Source organism: Hyperolius riggenbachi, chromosome 9 (genome assembly GCF_040937935.1).
Source record: "Hyperolius riggenbachi isolate aHypRig1 chromosome 9, aHypRig1.pri, whole genome shotgun sequence".
Taxonomy (NCBI): Eukaryota; Metazoa; Chordata; class Amphibia; order Anura; family Hyperoliidae; genus Hyperolius; species Hyperolius riggenbachi.
Window position 1 is genome coordinate 144,411,038 of NC_090654.1, and position 18,598 is coordinate 144,429,635.

An 18,598-nucleotide genomic window follows, 5' to 3' on the forward strand; every position below is an offset into this window, starting at 1 on the left:
TAAGGATGCTAACCAGGCAATCCAAAAGTTAAAATCTCTATTACTTTTCTTGTTGATAAATTTTCATTCCCCCAGTTTGCCTGATTTATTTGGTACACACAACATTTGGTACACAGAGGAAATTGCAGAGCATGCTGGGTGGTCCTTTTCTGCTTCTGTACTTCCCCCTCAGACTTAACTAATGCAGGCCGATTGGCTGAAGCCTCTTTCCCTCCTGTTTTCCGCTCCCACACCTCTGTTCCTCTCTGATTGGCCAATATTTCTCATGCTGAGACAATGCACTTTCTATAGCGAAGGGCGGGCAAATTAGGCAGAGGAGACTAAGGGAGGAAATTACATCAGGATTGTCTTCAAAATAGTCACACTTAAAATAGGAAATGCTAAGAATGATTCCCTTTTTACTGTAGAAAAAGGAATCACTAAAATCAAAAATGTGGACAGTGCAATACATACAGTATGTTATGTAAGTAGAGCAAGTATTTATCTACTTATATATGTGTGTGTGTGTGTGTGTGTGTGTGGGGGGGGGGGGGGGTAGATCAAATGGCTAACAGCTTCTCTTTAAAGAGACACTGAAGCGAGAATAAAACTCACTTCAGAGCTTATATTCAGCAGGGGCATGTGTGCCCCTGCTAAAACGCTGCTATCCCGCGGCTGAACGGGGGTCCTTTACCCCCCCAAATCCCCCCTTGCAAAATCTACGACCAACTTGGTCGTAGATTTTGATGCTGCTGGAGGCAGGGCTAACGGCTGCAGCCCTGCCTCTCAGCGAGTCTATCAGCGGCGGATCTCCGTCTCTCTCTTGCCCCTCTTAGTGAAGGAAGACTGAGAGGGGCAGGGGAGAGGCGGAGATACGCGCTGACAGATGCATGTGAGGCAGGGCTGCGGCCATTAGCCCTGCCTCACCAGGAAGAGATCCCCGCAAAGAACGGAGGGGATTTGGGAGGTAAGGGACCCCCGTTCAGCTGTGGGATAGCGGCGTTTTAGCAGGGGCACATATGCGCCTGCTGAATATAAGAGCTGAAGCGTGTTTTATTCTCGCTTCAGACTCTCTAAGTTGTTTATGCCTAATACACACGGTACGATTTTTCGTGCGATAGATGGATCCGATAGATAAAATCTTTCATGTCCGATATTGCTCCCGATCGTTTCCGCGTTAGATTTCTCATAGCGGTGAATGGAAAAAGATAAGAAAAACGAATGAAGATAAGAGAATCGAGCACTGAATCGTGCGGGAAATCTTAGCATAAGCCCAATTGACTTTGTATATACTTTGTATGCTGATAGAATGAAAAAGGGTATTTACAGGCTACACTTTCAAAGTAAGCCTGATTAGATTATCGTGATTGAAAGGTCAGTTCAGACCACTGCTCCACTCACTTTTAGCAACAAGCTGAGAACTTCAATCCTTCTAGCCTTTTTGGTCCTAGTTAATGGAAGTCGTTAGAGGTTTCTCACTTGTCTTGTGGCAGCCAGTATCTGTTATTGCTCTTTTGCCAGCCTCTAGGTCAGTGAAGCCCTATTCGGTACTCTGGGCATGATTGCCACATAAATAAAAGAAAAATCTATTGTAAAAAAAAAAAAAAACCCACAACTGGTGAGACCTGTGCTTTTGCTTGCATACAGATCCAAGCATCCTGAGCACTGTACATTTTTATTTAGCTTAGATACTTGATTGCGCTTGCTGGCTGAAGCATTAGAAAGAAGCACAGGCTCCCTATTAACTGATTTAATACACAGTAATAAGACATACTTTATGTGCTGGAGTATGACAATTTCTGATTTAGTAAACTTTCAATATAGTAAATTACTGAGCCTGATGCCTAAAGGTGCGTACACACACACTACCGCCGGCAACAATGGGTCCACCGGACCCTCCCGCTGGGCGGACGTTCAGCCGAAAGTAGTGCATGTGTACGTGCTGTCGGTGGACTGATAATGCTGTTTCTGAACGATCCGCTGAGCTATCATTCTGCCTGACAGACTGTACACACGCACTACTGTCGGCTGAACAGTACAGTGGGAGGGTCTGCCGGATGTAGTGCATGTGTACGCACCTTTAAAGCTTACTATAAAGGGATTAAACTGCAAGGAAATCAGCTTAAAAGGTTAAGCTTTACAGTGACATTGAAGGAAAAAAAAAGTTATGATATAATGAATTGAATGTGTAGTGCGGATAATTCATAGAACATTAGTAGCAAAGAAAAGAGTCATTTTTATTTCCAGTTATACATCTGTATTTGATAACATTGCATCATTCTCTAATATTTGCAGTTAACAAACTACACTATATTTTAAACTATGAAACAGAGCAGAGTTAATGACTGAACTACCCTGTTGTAAAACATTAAAGGGGCACTATGGTTAAATAACTGGTTATAATATCATTTAATATAAAATATGTGCAAGTGTAGCAATGTTTAACACATATATTGTGGCAGAATAAAAGTCTATTTCAATATTACATTACCCTTAGTTAGAGATGAGCCGGGTCGGCAGAGGAAATTATCTGATGCCAAATCAGCACATACCATTGTGCAGTAGGAGGCAGCTTATCAGCTGTTTGAGCTGCTGTTTTAATCCCCCCTTTGATATTTTGTGAGAGGATTCCTCCAACTCCTATAACGGCTCACTCGTGCAGTTTTACTACTCATCTCAGCCGCTGTATGTCTCAGGACATTGACGTACGGCTCTGATGAAAAGAATGCAGGACACAGCTACATCGCAGAGAGCTGGTCTCCACAGCAACGGACAACAATATGTGTCCGTTCCTGAGCCAGCTGGGATGCCTCAGCCAGGAGCATTTTTTCATCAGAGCCGTACGTCAATGTCCTGAGACGTACGGCGGCTGAGATGAGTAGTAAAACTGCACAAGTGAGCCGTTATAGGAGTTGGAGGAATCCTCTCACAAAATATCAAAGGGGGGATTAAAACAGCAGCTCAAACAGCTGATAAGCTGCCTCCTACTGCACAATGATATGTGCTGATTTGGATGAAAAGAATGCAGGACACAGCTACATCGCAGAGAGCTTGTCTCCATAGCAACGGACAACAATATGTGTCCGTTCCTGAGCCAGCTGGGATGCCTCAGCCAGGAGCATTTTTTCATCAGAGCCGTACGTCAATGTCCTGAGACGTACGGCGGCTGAGATGAGTAGTAAAACTGCACAAGTGAGCCGTTATAGGAGTTGGAGGAATCCTCTCACAAAATATCAAAGGGGGGATTAAAACAGCAGCTCAAACAGCTGATAAGCAGCCTCCTACTGCACAATGATATGTGCTGATTTGGCGTCAGATAATTTCCTCTGCCGACGCAACTCATCTCTAACTAAGGGTAATGTAATATTGAAATAGAATTTTATTCTGCCACAATATATGTGTTAAACATTGCTACACTTGCACATATTTTATATTAAATGATATTATAACCAGTTATTTAACCATAGTGCCCCTTTAAATAAGAAAGAGAGACAGGTTGAGATAAGTGCTTCAGAAAACAGCACTATAGCAGACCAGGTATGGTCAGAGAGCTCGGAGAAGCTCCTTTGCATAGATAACTGAAGATTCTTAACTCTTCCTGTACTGGAAACAATAGGAGACTCATATGTGCTACTAATGTTCCCTTTAAAGTGGATCGGAGATGAACTTTTATTCAATGCATAATTGTGTTCCTTACATATAGTTTAGAGGGCATTCCTCAAGCCAAATACATTTTTATTTGTTTTAATACTTAATTCCCTATAAACTAAACAAGCCTCGCCCACAGCTTCTCCAAAACGCCAACGCACTCAGACCCATGTAGCAAGGGCTTATAGGAGCTTAGTCTTGGCAGGAGGAGGTTACTAGCCAAAGATTTCAAAGGCAGGGGGAGGGGGGGGGGTTTAATTCTTCACAGGCTGAGGGGTGGAGATGCAGTTGCAGATTACCTGTGTAATGATGACAAACAGAACATGGCTGCTCTCATTGTATCACAGGAATAAATCATCACAAACTGTTGAAGCTGTATGCAGCCAGATTTGCTATGTAAACTAAACTTTAAATAAGATATATAGACAAGTTACTTGTTATAGTTAGTTTTTCATCTCAGATCAGCTTTAACAAAATGCAAGCCACAAAATATTTAATTGGTATGGCAATTTTAAAGAGCCTATACAGTACCAGTAGAATGTATGTCCCCAGATGCAAAGATGAACTGTGGTGTCGAAACAGTGATGTTCTCTGCATTATTGGTCCGGACTTTGCCTTGAATTGCTTCCTATACAGATGAAAAAAAAAAGAAATACATATATATCCATATCACTACAAACAACAAAATGATCTCAAATGAATTCAGAAGGAGCTAGGTCTTTCTTGTTCTCCTTAAAGAGGAGCTGTCAGCCATACTATCTCAAAAAAAAAAAAAAAAATATGTATTGCACTGTCCGAGTTTTGATTTTAGTGATTTTTCTACAGGGGGGGAAAAAAAAAAAAAAAAGAGAGAAAAGCCTTCTTAGGATTATGTATGCATTGCCCGCCCTTGTCCCAGTCTTCAGGCACTCCCACCCAGCTCTACAATAAAAAAGTGCATTGTCTCAGCATGAGAAAAATTGGCCAATCAGAGAAGAACAGAGGTGTGGGAGGAGAAAACAGGAGGGAAAAAGGCTTCAGCCAATCAGGCTGCATTAGTTAAGTCTGAAGGGAAGTACAGTAACAAAAAAGGGCAACCCAGCATGCCCTGCAACTTCCTTTTTGCAGTAATGTACCAAATAAGAGTCAGGTAAACTGGGGAATGATCATTTATAAACAAGAAAAGTATTAGTATTTTTCACTTTTGATTGCGTGGTTAGCATCTTTATTATTGGTTTACCAGATAGAAATAAAGAATTGGATTTTTGATTTTATGCCAGACAGTTACTCTAAGGCAAGGACAACACTTATCAGAATCCTGTTTGTTGCATGCAGGGGAAGAAAAAAAAAGTGCACTGCCACACTGGCCATTGATTTGAATAGCCATGTCACCCTTACACTTGCAGTTTTTGCTGCAATTCAAAAATGAGCCAGTACTTTGCTTTTTACCACACAACACATACCGTATATACTCACATACAAGCCGAATTTTTGACCCCCAAAAAGCAGGTCAAAAGTTGGGGGGGGGGGGGGGGGGGGGTTGTCGGCTTGTATGCGGGTCATGTGGTCAGTGTGGCACCACCAGACCCCCCCCCCCCCCCCCGCTGCTTTTACATTAACCGGCGCCACTTCTTCTATTCCCCTCTCCTGCTCCGTAATTCACAGCAGCGCTCTTCACGGCTGCTGTCTGTGATGAGGCAGGAAGCAGTAGAGAGCGTGGTTTCCTGTAGCGGCGATGTGTATCGCCGTTACTATGGGAACCGCTCTCTCTCTCTAAGGGGTTGGCGGGGGGCACTACTTAGCCATACTGGGGCATTATACTGGGCACTACCTACCTATACTGGGCACTATACTAGCTATACTGGGGAAATTTACTAGCTATACTGGGGACTATACTAACTATACTGGGCACTATCTACCTATACTGGGCACTATACTAGCTATACTGGGGCACTTTACTAGCTAAACTGGGCATTATACTAGCTATACTGGGCACTATACTAGCTATACTGGGCACTATACTAGCCATACTGGGCACTATACTAGCCATACTGGGCACTATACTAGCTATACTGGGCACTATACTAGCTATACTGGGCACTATACTAGCTATACTGGGCACTATACTAGCTATATCTAAATACTATTACAAAAGGTTATGAGGCCACCAACATTATACCAATATGAAAATTTATTAAAGATACTTCTCAAAATACAAAACACAATCCCCTAAGATATAACCCTCCACATGATACCCTCTTCCCCATAGTTAAAAACAGAAATCATGGCGGAGTAAAGGTTATGCATAACTGGTGTTACTACTGCAGATAAATTGATTAGTCTCTGGCCAGAGAATTACATAACCAATCATCCATTCATCCACGCATATATTCCACATCCACACTGCCACAACAGATAGAAAAAGCGGGGGGCCCCCTTTAAAAATTCCTCTCTTCCCTTAGCTTGATAGGTATTGGGATAGGGAGATCCATGTATAATCAACAAGTTCCAGGTTATAAATAACTTTCCAGATAGCTTGTAGCGTTACAGCTTTAAAAAAAAAAAAAAAAAAAAAACAGTACATGGATAGGTCTCACCCGCAAAGTAATGCTCTTTAGAACACAGGCAATTTTCCGCGCTCACTGGGATTCCGTAACTGGATTCATCCGTGCGTGTGCAATATTCGTGCATCCACTAAGTTCAGCAATCTCTTATGCAGACCGGGTCCTGTATGACTTGAATCACCGGCCACTGCCAGGCAACAACGCTGTGGGGAGTCACACGCTGAATATGCCGGTTCTCCGTGCAGAGCAATGGCGGCAGCAGGAAGTGTGTACGCAATGGTCGTCACCAGTCAGCTGACCAGACTCCGCCCACCGACGCGTTTCCCGCCCACCTTGGGCGTTTCATCAGGGTGTGGCCTAAGCGGCCGTGCGTTCAGTTAAGAACTATTCCTAGGCTCCGCCCCATATGTTACCACAGCAACCACTCTCATAGGACACATACGGGGATTGTATTGAAACATGGCTATAGAAAAGAGCGATTGGATAAAAACACAAATATTCTATTCATACCATCATTGGCATCAATCAGAGTCTCATTCAATTTCAGGAATTCTCTTCTCCATGTGAAATCACTTATATAGTTTTCTCTTAACAGAGTCCATATCTTGTTATGGCATTTAAAGTGACACTCGCTGCGGATCCATCCACCCACATGCATTACCCTCACATAGACACTATTTATATCTATTGAGTTTCAAAAATGGGGATAGATCTAATTCTGCGTTTAAACCATAGGGAGCCACAGTTCCCAATTTGTATATCCACATAGCCTCCTTGCAATAGAGGACCTCATCAAAGTCCCCCCTCCTTGCAGAAATTTTTAAGGCATACAGTCCCTTAACCTCCTTGCCGTTCTGATTCTTTCCAGATTTTAGGGTCTAAAAGCGGTGCAATTTTTTCCACTCTTTCAGACCCTAAAACCTGAAAAAAATCATTCTGGCAGGGAGATCTGCAGCAAAATAAAAAAAAAGTACCTTCCTGGGCTCCTGTGCTGCAGTTTTCTCTTTGCCCACAAGATGGCGCTAATATACATATAAACAAACCTCTATATTTCTCTAATATAGAGAAGTTCGTTTTCAATATTAGCCCCGCCCCCGATGACGTCATGCTGCCACCACCGCTCTGCTGCCACCACCACGGCTCTGCTGCTCCAACTGGCTGCCGGGTCCCCGGAAGAATAGCGGGGACATGGGGGATCCCGGCGGCCAGGGAAAGACCCCACACTGCCGGGGAGAGAGGCTGGAGTCCCGCTGCGCAGCACGATCGCGCGCGGGACTCCACAACTAAAGGTAAAGCTCTGCAATGCCTACCCCGACCTGAGCTCGGGATCACCGCTAACAGCTTCTTTTTTCTACCCCGAGCTCAGGTCGGGAAAACCGGCAAGGAGGTTAACTAGAGTACCTTTTAAGCTATTATTATGAAATTCTCTGTAATGGTCATATATAATCCCCATAGTCTTTCCTCCCGTGATTTTTCCGAAGTGCTCCAATACTCGATCTTTTAAACACCTTTTTGTTTTACCCACATATATAAGTTTACATGGGCATGTAATGGCATATATTACTTTAGTAGTCTCACAATTAATGAAAGACCTAATTGTATATTCAGTTTTACCATCACTGCTGTGAAAGACATTAGTACGTTCCACATTAGGACATAGTTTGCATTTTGAACATTTAAACATGCCCACTGGTCTCCTACGGTCCAACCACGTTGAGGGGTTCCTCTGGATTTCACTATGAACCAGATAGTCACCCAAATTGGGTGCCCTTCTGGCCGTCACAAGAGGTCGAGGCCCCACAATTTTAGACACCTCCTTGTCCGCAGTCAAGATAGGCCAAAACTTATTTAGCAGGCCTCTTAAATTGTCCCAGTGGGCCCCGAAACCGGTTATGAGCCGCATATGTCCCTCCCCCTCCACTCTACGCGGCATCCCCCTGGGGGCCAACAAATCCTGTCGGTCCTTGTGCCATGCCCTCCTGAGTGCCCTGCGTAACACTGAATGTGAATAACCTCTGTCACGGAACCGCTGATACATCAATCGGGACTCCTTTTTAAAGTCCTCATCTTTTCCACAATTTCTGCGCAACCGCAGAAATTGGCCATATGGGATACCCCTCTTTAATGACACCGGATGATGACTGGTGGCATGTAAAAGTATTTCCAGCTGTGGGTTTGCGAAAAGATGTAGTCATTATTGTGTTACCCTGTACCCTCAACAAAAGGTCCAGGAAAGAAATCTCCATACCATATGTAAAGGTCAATTTAATGTTCCTATCATTATGGTTTAACTTATTCACAAACTCACACAGCTGTTCCGTTGTACCTGTCCAGACCACCAGTACATCATCCAGGTATCTAATCCAGAGGGCGACGTGTGCACCATATTCGGGGCTTGGAAACACCTCCTCCCGCTCCCAGAGTCCCAAGTGGAGACACGCATAGGCTGGTGCAAACGACGCCCCCATGGAAGTACCCCTTAGCTGTTGGTAATATTGTCCTTCAAAGGTGAAGCACAATAGCTATACTGGGCTCTATACTAGCCATACTGGGCACTATACTAGCCATACTGGGACACACTAGGGGAATAAGGCGGCCAGCATTTCCTACCCCCGGCTTATATGGGGGTCAATCATTTTATATATTTTTTTTACAGCTTTTTATGTAAAAGTGTGTGTGTGTGTGGGGGGGGGGGGGAGGGGGGTCGGCTTATATGCAAGTATATACGGTATATTCCCAATTGATAAGATTTTCACCATAAACCAGACTAGAAAATTATGAATGATTGAAGAAAATGAAATGCAGAAAAAGTGAATGTAGAGAGCCAAAGTTGGGGGGGGGGGGGGGGGGGGGTCGGCTTGTATGCGAGTCATGTGGTCAGCGCACCACCACACAGACCCCCCCCCCCGCTTTTACCTTAGCCGGCGCCGCTTCTTCTATTCCCCTCTCCGGCTCCGTAATTCACAGCAGCCCTCTTCACGGCTGCTGTCTGTGATGAGGCAGGAAGCAGTAGAGAGCGCGGCTTCCTGTAGCGGTGATGTGTATCGCCGTTGCTATGGGAACCGCTCTCTCTCTCTAGGGGGTTGGCTGGGGGGGCACTACTTAGCCATACTGGGGTGCTATAGTGGGCACTACCTACCTATACTGGGCACTTTACTAGCTATACTGGGCACTACCTACCTATACTGGGCACTACCTACCTATACTGGGCACTACCTACCTATACTGGGCACTTTACTAGCTATACTGGGGCACTTTACTAGCTATACTGGGCACTATACTAGCTATACTGTGGCACTACCTACTCATACTGGGCACTATACTAGCCATACTGGGCGCTATACTGGCCACTTTACTAGCTATACTGGGACACACTAAGGGAATAAGGCGGCCAGCATTTCCTACCCCTGGCTTATATGGGGGTCATTCATTTTTTTTTACTGTTTTTTAGGTAAAAGTGTGTGTGTGGGGGGTGGGGGTGGGGGGGGGGGATGGGGGGTTAGGCTTATATGCAAGTCGGCTTATATGCAAGTATATACGGTATATGCAAGTATATACGGTATATTCCCAATTGATAAGATTTTCACCATAAACCAGACTAGAAAATTATGAACGATTGAAGAAAATGAAATGCAGAAAAAGTAAATGTAGAGAGCCACACAATTTGAAAAAGCAGCTCCGAAATTGCGTCTGCAGGTGTGCTCCCAGCCTAAAACTCTACCTCTATTGGTTTTAAATTGCTACATGTATTCCCATCTGAAAAGCTCAAGTTAGACTTACCAGTAATGGAGTTTCAAGACTTTCTATAGTGCAATTGGACATCTGGCTCATGATCAAAAGACTTAAGCCCCATCTACACGATACAATTCTTTGTGCGATTCGATGACGATTCTATTTACGATCCAATTAACCACTTGCCGACCGCCCACTACCTTTGGGCATCGGCAAAGGGACACCCCCCCAGGACCGCACCCGGGGGACTGAATAGCCGGGGATCGCGCGCATCAGGCTCCGCCCACCCGCAACATCAACTCACCGGCCAATTAGCAGCGCCGGCGGGTTGTTAACCCCTGATCTGCCGCATTCAAAGCGTATAATACGCTTTGTAATGTATACAAAGCGTATTATACAGGCTACCTCCTGCCCTGGTGGTCCCAGTGATCAAGGGACCACCAGGGGAGGTTGCAGCTGTGACTAATGACATACACACACACTGATCCTGCTCCCCCTGCCCTCTGATCGCCTACAGCACCACTCAGACTGCCCCTGATCACCCCCTTAGACCACTGTTTGCACCCAATCACCCATCAATCACCCCCTGCCACTATCTGTCAACGCTAAAATTTAGATTAGGTCCTAAACTGCCCTCAGATCCTCCCCAGACTCCCCCCCCCCCCGTGTACTGTATACATCTATTCTCCCCTGTAATCACCCACTGATCACCTGTCAATCACCCCGTCACTGCCACCCATCAGATCAGACCCTAATCTGCCTCTTGCGGGCACCTGATCACTCGCCCACAATCTCAGATTGCCTGCAGACCCTCCCTCAGATCACCTCCCAAGTGCATTGTTTACATCTGTTCTCCCCTCTAATCCCCCACTGATCACCCGTCAATCAACCCCGTCACTGCTACCCATCATACCCATCAGATCAGACCCTCATCTGCCCTTGTGGGCACCCAATTACCCACCCACACCCTCAGATCGCCCTCAGACATCCCCCCCCTCCCGATTATCTCGCCAGTGCATTGCTTGCATCTATTCTCCCCTCTAATCACCTATCAATCACCCCGTCACCCCCTGTCACTGCTACCCATCAGATCAGACCCTAATCTGCCCCTTGCGGGCACCCAAACACCCACCCTCAGACACCCCCTGATCACTTCCCCAGTGCATTATTTACATCTGTTCTCCCCTCTAATCACCCACTGATCACCCATCACCCTGTCACTGCTACCCATCAGATCATACCCTACTCTGCCCCTTGTGGGTACCCAATTACCCGCCCACACCCTCAGATCGCCCTCAGACCACCCCCCCGATCACCTCCCCAGTGCATTGCTTGCATCCATTCCCCCTCTAATCACACCCTGAGACACCCATCAATCACATCCTGTCACCCCCTAGCACACCTACCCATCAGATCAGGCCCTAATTTGTCCCGTGTGGGCTACTGATCACTTGGCCAAACCCTCAGATCATCCTGCGCTTACTGCACTTCAGTACCAATACAACCTGTCATCTAAAAGGCCACCCTGCTTATGACCGGTTCCACAAAATTCGGCCCCTCATAGACCACCTGTCATCAAAATTTGCAGATGCTTATACCCCTGAACGGTCATTTTGAGGCATTTGATTTCCAGACTACTCCTCACGGTTTTAGGCCCCTAAAATGCCAGGGCAATATAGGAACCAGGGCTGTGGAGTCGGAGTAATTTTGGGCACCCAGAGTCTGAGTTGGAGTCGTTGATTTTATAAACTGAGGCGTCAGGAGTCGGAGTCGGATGATTTTTGTACAAAATCCACAGCCCTGTTAAGTATTAGACTAAGGAGGAGTCGAGGCCATTTTGGGTACCCGGAGTCGGAGTTGGAGTCGTGGTTTCATAAACTGAGGAGTCAGAAGATTTTTGTACCGACTCCACAGCCCTGATAAGAACCCCACAAGTGACCCCATTTTAGAAAGAAGAGACCCCAAGGTATCCCGTTAGATGTATGGCGAGTTCATAGAAGATTTCATTTTTTGTCACAAGTTAGTGGAAATTGACACTTTGCGAAAAAAAAACAATAAAAATCAATTTCTGCTAACTTGTGACAAAACATAAAATCTTCTATGAACTCACCATACTCCTAACAGAATACCTTGGGGTGTCTTCTTTCTAAAATGGGGTCCCTTGTGGGGTTCCTATACTGCCCTGGCATTGTAGGGGCCCTAAATCGTGAGGAGTCTAGAAACCAAATGCCTCAAAATGACCTGTGAAATCCTAAAGGTACTCCTAGGACGTTGGGCCCCTTAGCGCACCTAGGCTGCAAAAAAAAAAAAAGTGTCACACGTGTGGTATCGCCGTACTCGGGAGAAGTAGTATAATGTGTTTTGGGGTGTATTTTTTACATACCCATGCTGGGTGAGAGAAATAGCTCTGTAAATGGACAATTGTGTGTGTAAAAAAAAAAAAAAATTAATTTCCAGAGATATTTCTCCCACCCAGCATGGGTATGTGTAAAAAAATACACCCCAAAACACATTATACTATTTCGGCGATCCCACGTACAATTTAGCACCCCACAAAATACCAGGACAGTAAACACCCCACAAATGACCCCATTTTGGAAAGAAGACACCCCAAAGTATTCAGAGAGGGGCATGGTGAGTTTGTGGCAGATTTCATTTTTTTTTTTGGTCACAAGTTAGCAGAAATGGAAACTTTTTGATTTTATTTTTTGTCACAAAGTGTCATTTTCCGCTAACTTGTGACAAAAAATAAAATCTTCTATGAACTCACCATGCCTCTTAGTGAATACTTTGGGATGTCTTCTTTCCAAAATGGGGTCATTTCAGGGGTATTTATACTATCTTGGAATTCTAGCACCTCATGATACATGGCAGGTGCTCAGAAAAGTCAGAGAGGCTTCAAAATTTGAAAATTCCCTTTTTGCACCGTAGTTTGTAAACGCTATAACTTTTACCCAAACCAATAAATATACACTTATTGGATTTTTTTTATCGAAGACATGTAGCAGAATAAATTTAGACAAAAATGTATATAGAAGTTTTACTTTATTTGAAATATGTCATCACAAAGTTAAATTTTTTTTTTTTTTTACAAAATTCATGTCTTTTTTGATGAATATAATAAAAACTAAAAATCACAGCAGCAATCAAATAGCACCAAAAGAAAGCTGTATTAGTGACAAGAAAAGGAGGTAAAATTCATTTAGGCGGTAGGTTGTATGACCAAGCAATAAACCGTTAAAGCTGCAGTGGTCTGAATGGAAAAAAAGTGTCTGGTCCTTAAGGGGTTTTAAGACTGCAGTCCTTAAGTGGTTAAATCAGACATGTCCGATTGGGATTCGATTTGCCATTGTTTTGCAATGGCAAATCGAACTGAATCGAATCCCGATTGGACATGTCGGATTTAATCAGATTGTAAATAGAATCGTAATTGAATCACACAAAGAATGGTATCGTGTAGATTGGGCTTTAAAGGCCCCCACCCGTCCATCAAACCTGAATGCAGATGCAAGTACACAAGTCCATAAAACCAAGAAAAAAAAAGCGGAGTATTACACTCAAAGGTGAAAAATCCATATATACAGACACAAGTATGATAGAACGGGAAAATACAGATATTGTCCCGTATGAAGCCTAAAAATATTATTGGCTTTTCTTCAGCTATCACATGGGACAACTGGAGAGATAACAAGTAGTCATAAGACTCATCTAGAGAGCAACCACAGCCTGTAGCACCTTTCTGCCAAATCTTGTTGGGAAAGTACATCCACTCTGTAATGTAAAGTAGTGAGACTTGGCCGAGTTGTCGCTTAACATGTAGTCTTACTTATTTCATAGGCTAAAGCTATGGGTTGGCATATCCACCTAGCGATGGTCTGCTTAGATACCTGCTGACTTTTATTTATGCCTAAAAATAACACAAAGAGATAGATTTCCTTAAAGAGACACTGAAGCGAAAAAAAATATATGATATAAGGAATTGGTTGTGTACTATGAATAATTACTAGAAGATTAGCAGCAAAGAAAATATTCTCATATTTTTATTTTCAAGTATATAGTGTGTTTTCTAACATTGCATCATTCTCTAATATGTGCAGATTAAACAACACTCAGCATTCAAAATGATTCTTTCAGAGCAGTCTGTGAACTAATGACCTCTCCTCTAGCAGATAAAAAGAAAACTGTTCACTTACAGTTGAGATAATAAAAGTCAGAACACAGCCCTCTCCACGACTTTGAAAGTCGTAGAGATTAATGGCTTTTTTGCATAGAGATAACAACTGGAGTTTCTTAACTCTTCCTGTACTGGAAACAATTGCACTGATGTATCTGATCTTAATGTTTTATTTCTTAGCTGTGCTACACATACAAATCATAATATCATAATTTTTTTTTCGCTTCAGTGTCTCTTTAAAGGGGCACTATGGCGAAAGATTTAAAAATTTAAAATAAGTGCAAACTTAAACAAGTACGTTTTTTTCCAGAGTGAAATGAGCCATAAATTACTTTTCTCCTATGTTGCGGTCAATTACAGTAGGTAGTACAAATCTGACAGAAGCGACAGGTTTTGGACTAGTCTATCTCTTCACGAGGGGATTCTCAGGGATTTATTTTCAAAAGCACTTAGTGAATGGCAGTTGCTCTGTCCAACTGCCAAAAAACTGTAGCGAGCAGGGAAGCTGGCCAGCATCATTGTTTAAATCCTTTTTAGGGAATATCTTTATAGGGAATATCTTTATAGGGAACGAGATACAGAGGAACACCAAGAGCCCCAATAGTGTAGTATGTATTGACAAAGGTGATAATGACAAAGAGTAATAGTTGTTATACTCACAAGCATGGGTCACCAATAGGCAACCACTGTAAAGGCAGGTGGGGAGATTATCCTGACCCCACTCAGGAATAAGAAGTCGCTCTCTGTAGATAGTAGAAAAGGGTCACAACCCTCCACCCAGGGTGGATACAATATTATATAGGAGAGAACAGAGGCGCCAAAAGGATAAAAGGGGTTTTAAATGAGCTTAAAAGCCAAAAATTTGGTAATTAGAGGAGGCAGTGGTGGACTTACCTCCTCCAAGCAGACACAACACGACTGTACATTCAGTCTATTTATTAACGAACTCCAGATAAAACAAAGCAACGCGTTTCACGGGTCAGTGCCCGCTTCTTCAGGCAATAGAAAAAGGAGTTACAGCATCTAGCAAAACAAACAACACTCGGCACCTCTGTGACAGCAACATAGGAGAAAAGTAATTTATGGCTCATTATACTCTGGAAAAAAAACGTACTTATATTTGTTTAAGTTTGCACGCATTTTAAATTTTTAAATCTTTCGCCATAGTGCCCCTTTAACTCTAGTCCTGGATAGTCTACCATCAAGACAGTGGAACTTTGATTCCCTGGCACAGGAGGTGTTAGCACAAAAGGAACACAATATTCTGAGACCTGTTAAAATTCAAGGAAACTTTGTGTAGGTAATTAGAATTAAAACTTATAATTACCTTATCCAGAATAATAGTAATGATCTTTGACAAAGAGCATACGTGATCGCAATAAGAAAACTAAATAACTTGAAATGAACCAGAGATGAAAATAAACTGATTAGATAAACAATTATATTTATCCTCCTACTCATAAAAATTACTTTTGTATGCAAGGGTTTTTTAATATATATTTATACATTTACAGAGTAGGTTGAATGTTTTACAGTCTCTAATAAGTGTCAGCCTATTAAGTGTCCCAGAGTTTAAAAAAAAGAAAAAAAAAAGGTTCAACAGTTCATGAATTTTATCTCTTCCTGCCCTCAGACGTTTTATTCCAAAAGGAGAACTTTTATGGTCGTAATTTACTTATCAGTGGGTTTACTATATTCCTGACAAACCACTAACAAGACAGAAGCCGTCACTTCCATGCCTAGAAATTAACTCTTTCAGGCAGTAAAATAAAACAAGTAAGGGCCTGTTTCCACTACAGGCGGAGTCTAGATGCATAAAAACTGACTCCAATGAATGCTTCCAACAGCCTGGTTATTAATTTGTTTTGTACTGTACATACAAATGTTTATTTCATGTCACAAATCGCCTCTGGTACACTTTAAAGGGAACCTAAACTGAGTAGGCTATGGATTTATCCTTTTAAAATAATACCAGTTGCCCGACTCTCCTGCTGATCCTGTGTCTCTAATACTTTTAGCCACAGCCCCTCAACAAGCATGCAGATCAGGTGCTCTGACTGAAGTGTCAGAATGGATTAGCTGTATGCTTGTTTCAGGTGTGTGATTTACCCACTATTGTAGCCAAAAAGATCAGCAGGCTGCCAGGCAACTGGTATTGTTTAAAAGGAAACATTCATATCCCTCTCAGTTAAGGTTCCCTTCAACCACTTGAGGACCGCCCCCAGCCGATGGGCGGCGGCAAAGTCCGGGCCCAAACGACCGCAATACGCCCATCGGCGAGTGGCTATGCGGCGATCGCGTCATTCGTGACGCGATCAGCCGCCGGGGACTGGCTCCGCCCACCTCTCGTATTAACCCGCCGGCCGTTCGGAAGCGCCGGCGGGTTACTAGCACCCGGATCGCCGCTGCACATATGTATAATAGGCTTTGTAATGTATACAAAGCCTATTATACTGGCTGCCTCCTGCCCTGGTGGTCCCAGTGTCCGAGGGACCACCAGGGCAGGCTGCAGCCACCCTAGTCTGCACCCAAGCACACTGATTTCCCTGCCTGCCCCCTGACCGCCCACAGCACCCCTCAGACCCCCCCTGCCCACCCCCCAGACCACTGTTTGCACCCAGTCACCCCCCTAATCACCCATCAATAACTCCCTGTCACTATCTGTCAACGCTATTTTTTTTTTATCCCCCCCCCCTGCCCACTGCCCCCTCCTGATCACCCCCCACCCCTCAGATTCTCCCCAGACCTCCCCCCCCAGACCCCCCCCCCCCGTGTACTATATGCATCTATCCCCCCTGATCACCCGTCAATCACCCGTCAATCACCCCCTGTCACTGCCACCCATCAATCAGCCCCTAACCTGCCCCTTGCGGGCAATCTGATCACCCCCCCACACCAATAGATCGCCCGCAGATCCGACATCAGATCACCTCCCAAATCCATTGTTTACATCTATTCTCTCCTCTAAACACCCACTAATTACCCATCAATCACCCCCTATCACCACCTGTCACTGTTACCCATCAGATTAGACCCTAATCTACTCCTTGCGGGCACCCAATCACCCGCCCACACGCTCAGATTGCCCTCAGACCCCCCCTTATCAATTCGCCGGTGCAATATTTACATCTGTTATTCCCTGTAATAACCCACTGATCACCTGTCAATCACCTATCAATCACCCCCTGTCACTGCCACCCATCAATCACCCCCTGTCACTGCCATCCATCAATCACCCCCTGTCACTGCCACCCATCAATCAGCCCCTAACCTGCCCCTTGCGGGCAATCTGATCACCCACCCACACCAATAGATCGCCCGCAGATCCGACATCAGATAACCTCCCAAGTGCAGTGTTTACATCTCTTCTCTCCTCTAAACACCCACTAATTACCCATCAATCACCCCCTATCACCACCTGTCACGGTTACCCATCAGATTAGAGCCTAATCTGCCCCTTGCGGGCACCCAATCACCCGCCCACACCTCAGAACGTCCTCAGACCCCAGCCCTGATCACCTCGCTAGTGCATTGCTTGCATCTATTTCCCCCCTCTAATCACACCTTGAGACACCCATCAATCACCTCCTGTCACCCCCTAGCACACCTACCCATCAGATCAGGCCCTAATTTGCCCTGTGTGGGCTCCTGGTCACTCGGCCAAACCCTCAGATCCCCCTCAGACCCCCTTCCGATCACCTCCCCAGTGCATTGATTGCATCTATTTTCCCCTCTAACCGCCCCCTGAGACACCCATCAATCACCTCCTGTCACCCCCCTAGCACTCCTATCCATCAGATCAGGCCCAAAACATCCTGTCATCTAAGAGGCCACCCTGCTTATGAAAGGTTCCACAAAATTTGCCCCCTCATAGACCACCTGTCATCAAAATTTGCAGATGCTTATACCCCTGAACAGTCATTTTGAGACATTTGGTTTCCAGACTACTCACAGTTTTGGGCCCGTAAAATGCCAGGGCAGTATAGGAACCCCACAAGTGACCCCATTTTAGAAAGAAGACACCCCAAGGTATTCTGTTAGGTGTATGATGAGTTCATAGAAGATTTTATTTTTTGTCAAAAGTTAGCGGAAATTGGATTTTTATTGTTTTTTTCACAAAGTGTCATTTTTCACTAACTTGTGACAAAAAATAAAATCTATGAACTCACCATACCCCTAACGGAATACCTTGGGGTGTCTTTCTAAAATGGGGTCACTTGTGGGGTTCCTATACTGCCCTGGCATTTTAGGGGCCCTAAACCGTGAGGAGTAGTCTAGAAAACAAATGCCTCAAAATGACCTGTGAATAGGACGTTGGGCCCCTTAGCGCACCTAGGCTGCAAAAAAGTGTCACACATGTGGTATCGCCATACTCAGGAGAAGTAGTATAATGTGTTTTGTGGTGTATTGTTACACATACCCATGCTGGGTGGGAGAAATCTCTCTGTAAATGGACAATTGTGTGTAAAAAAAATCAAAAATGTGTCATTTACAGAGATATTTCTCCCACTCAGCATGGTTA

The 18,598-nt window shown here is 44.3% G+C and overlaps 1 protein-coding gene across 2 annotated transcripts in view; it reads right to left on the bottom strand.

Moving 5' to 3' along the window:
* LOC137532743 (GA-binding protein subunit beta-2-like) overlaps positions 1 to 18,598 on the bottom strand; it is a 433,369-nt gene that overhangs the window by 346,144 nt on the left and 68,627 nt on the right. For both annotated transcript variants that reach the window (XM_068253596.1, XM_068253597.1), the window contains exon 5: positions 4,159 to 4,255. In XM_068253596.1, the coding sequence (XP_068109697.1) occupies positions 4,159 to 4,255 (97 nt within the window). The remainder of the gene's footprint in view (positions 1 to 4,158; positions 4,256 to 18,598) is intronic.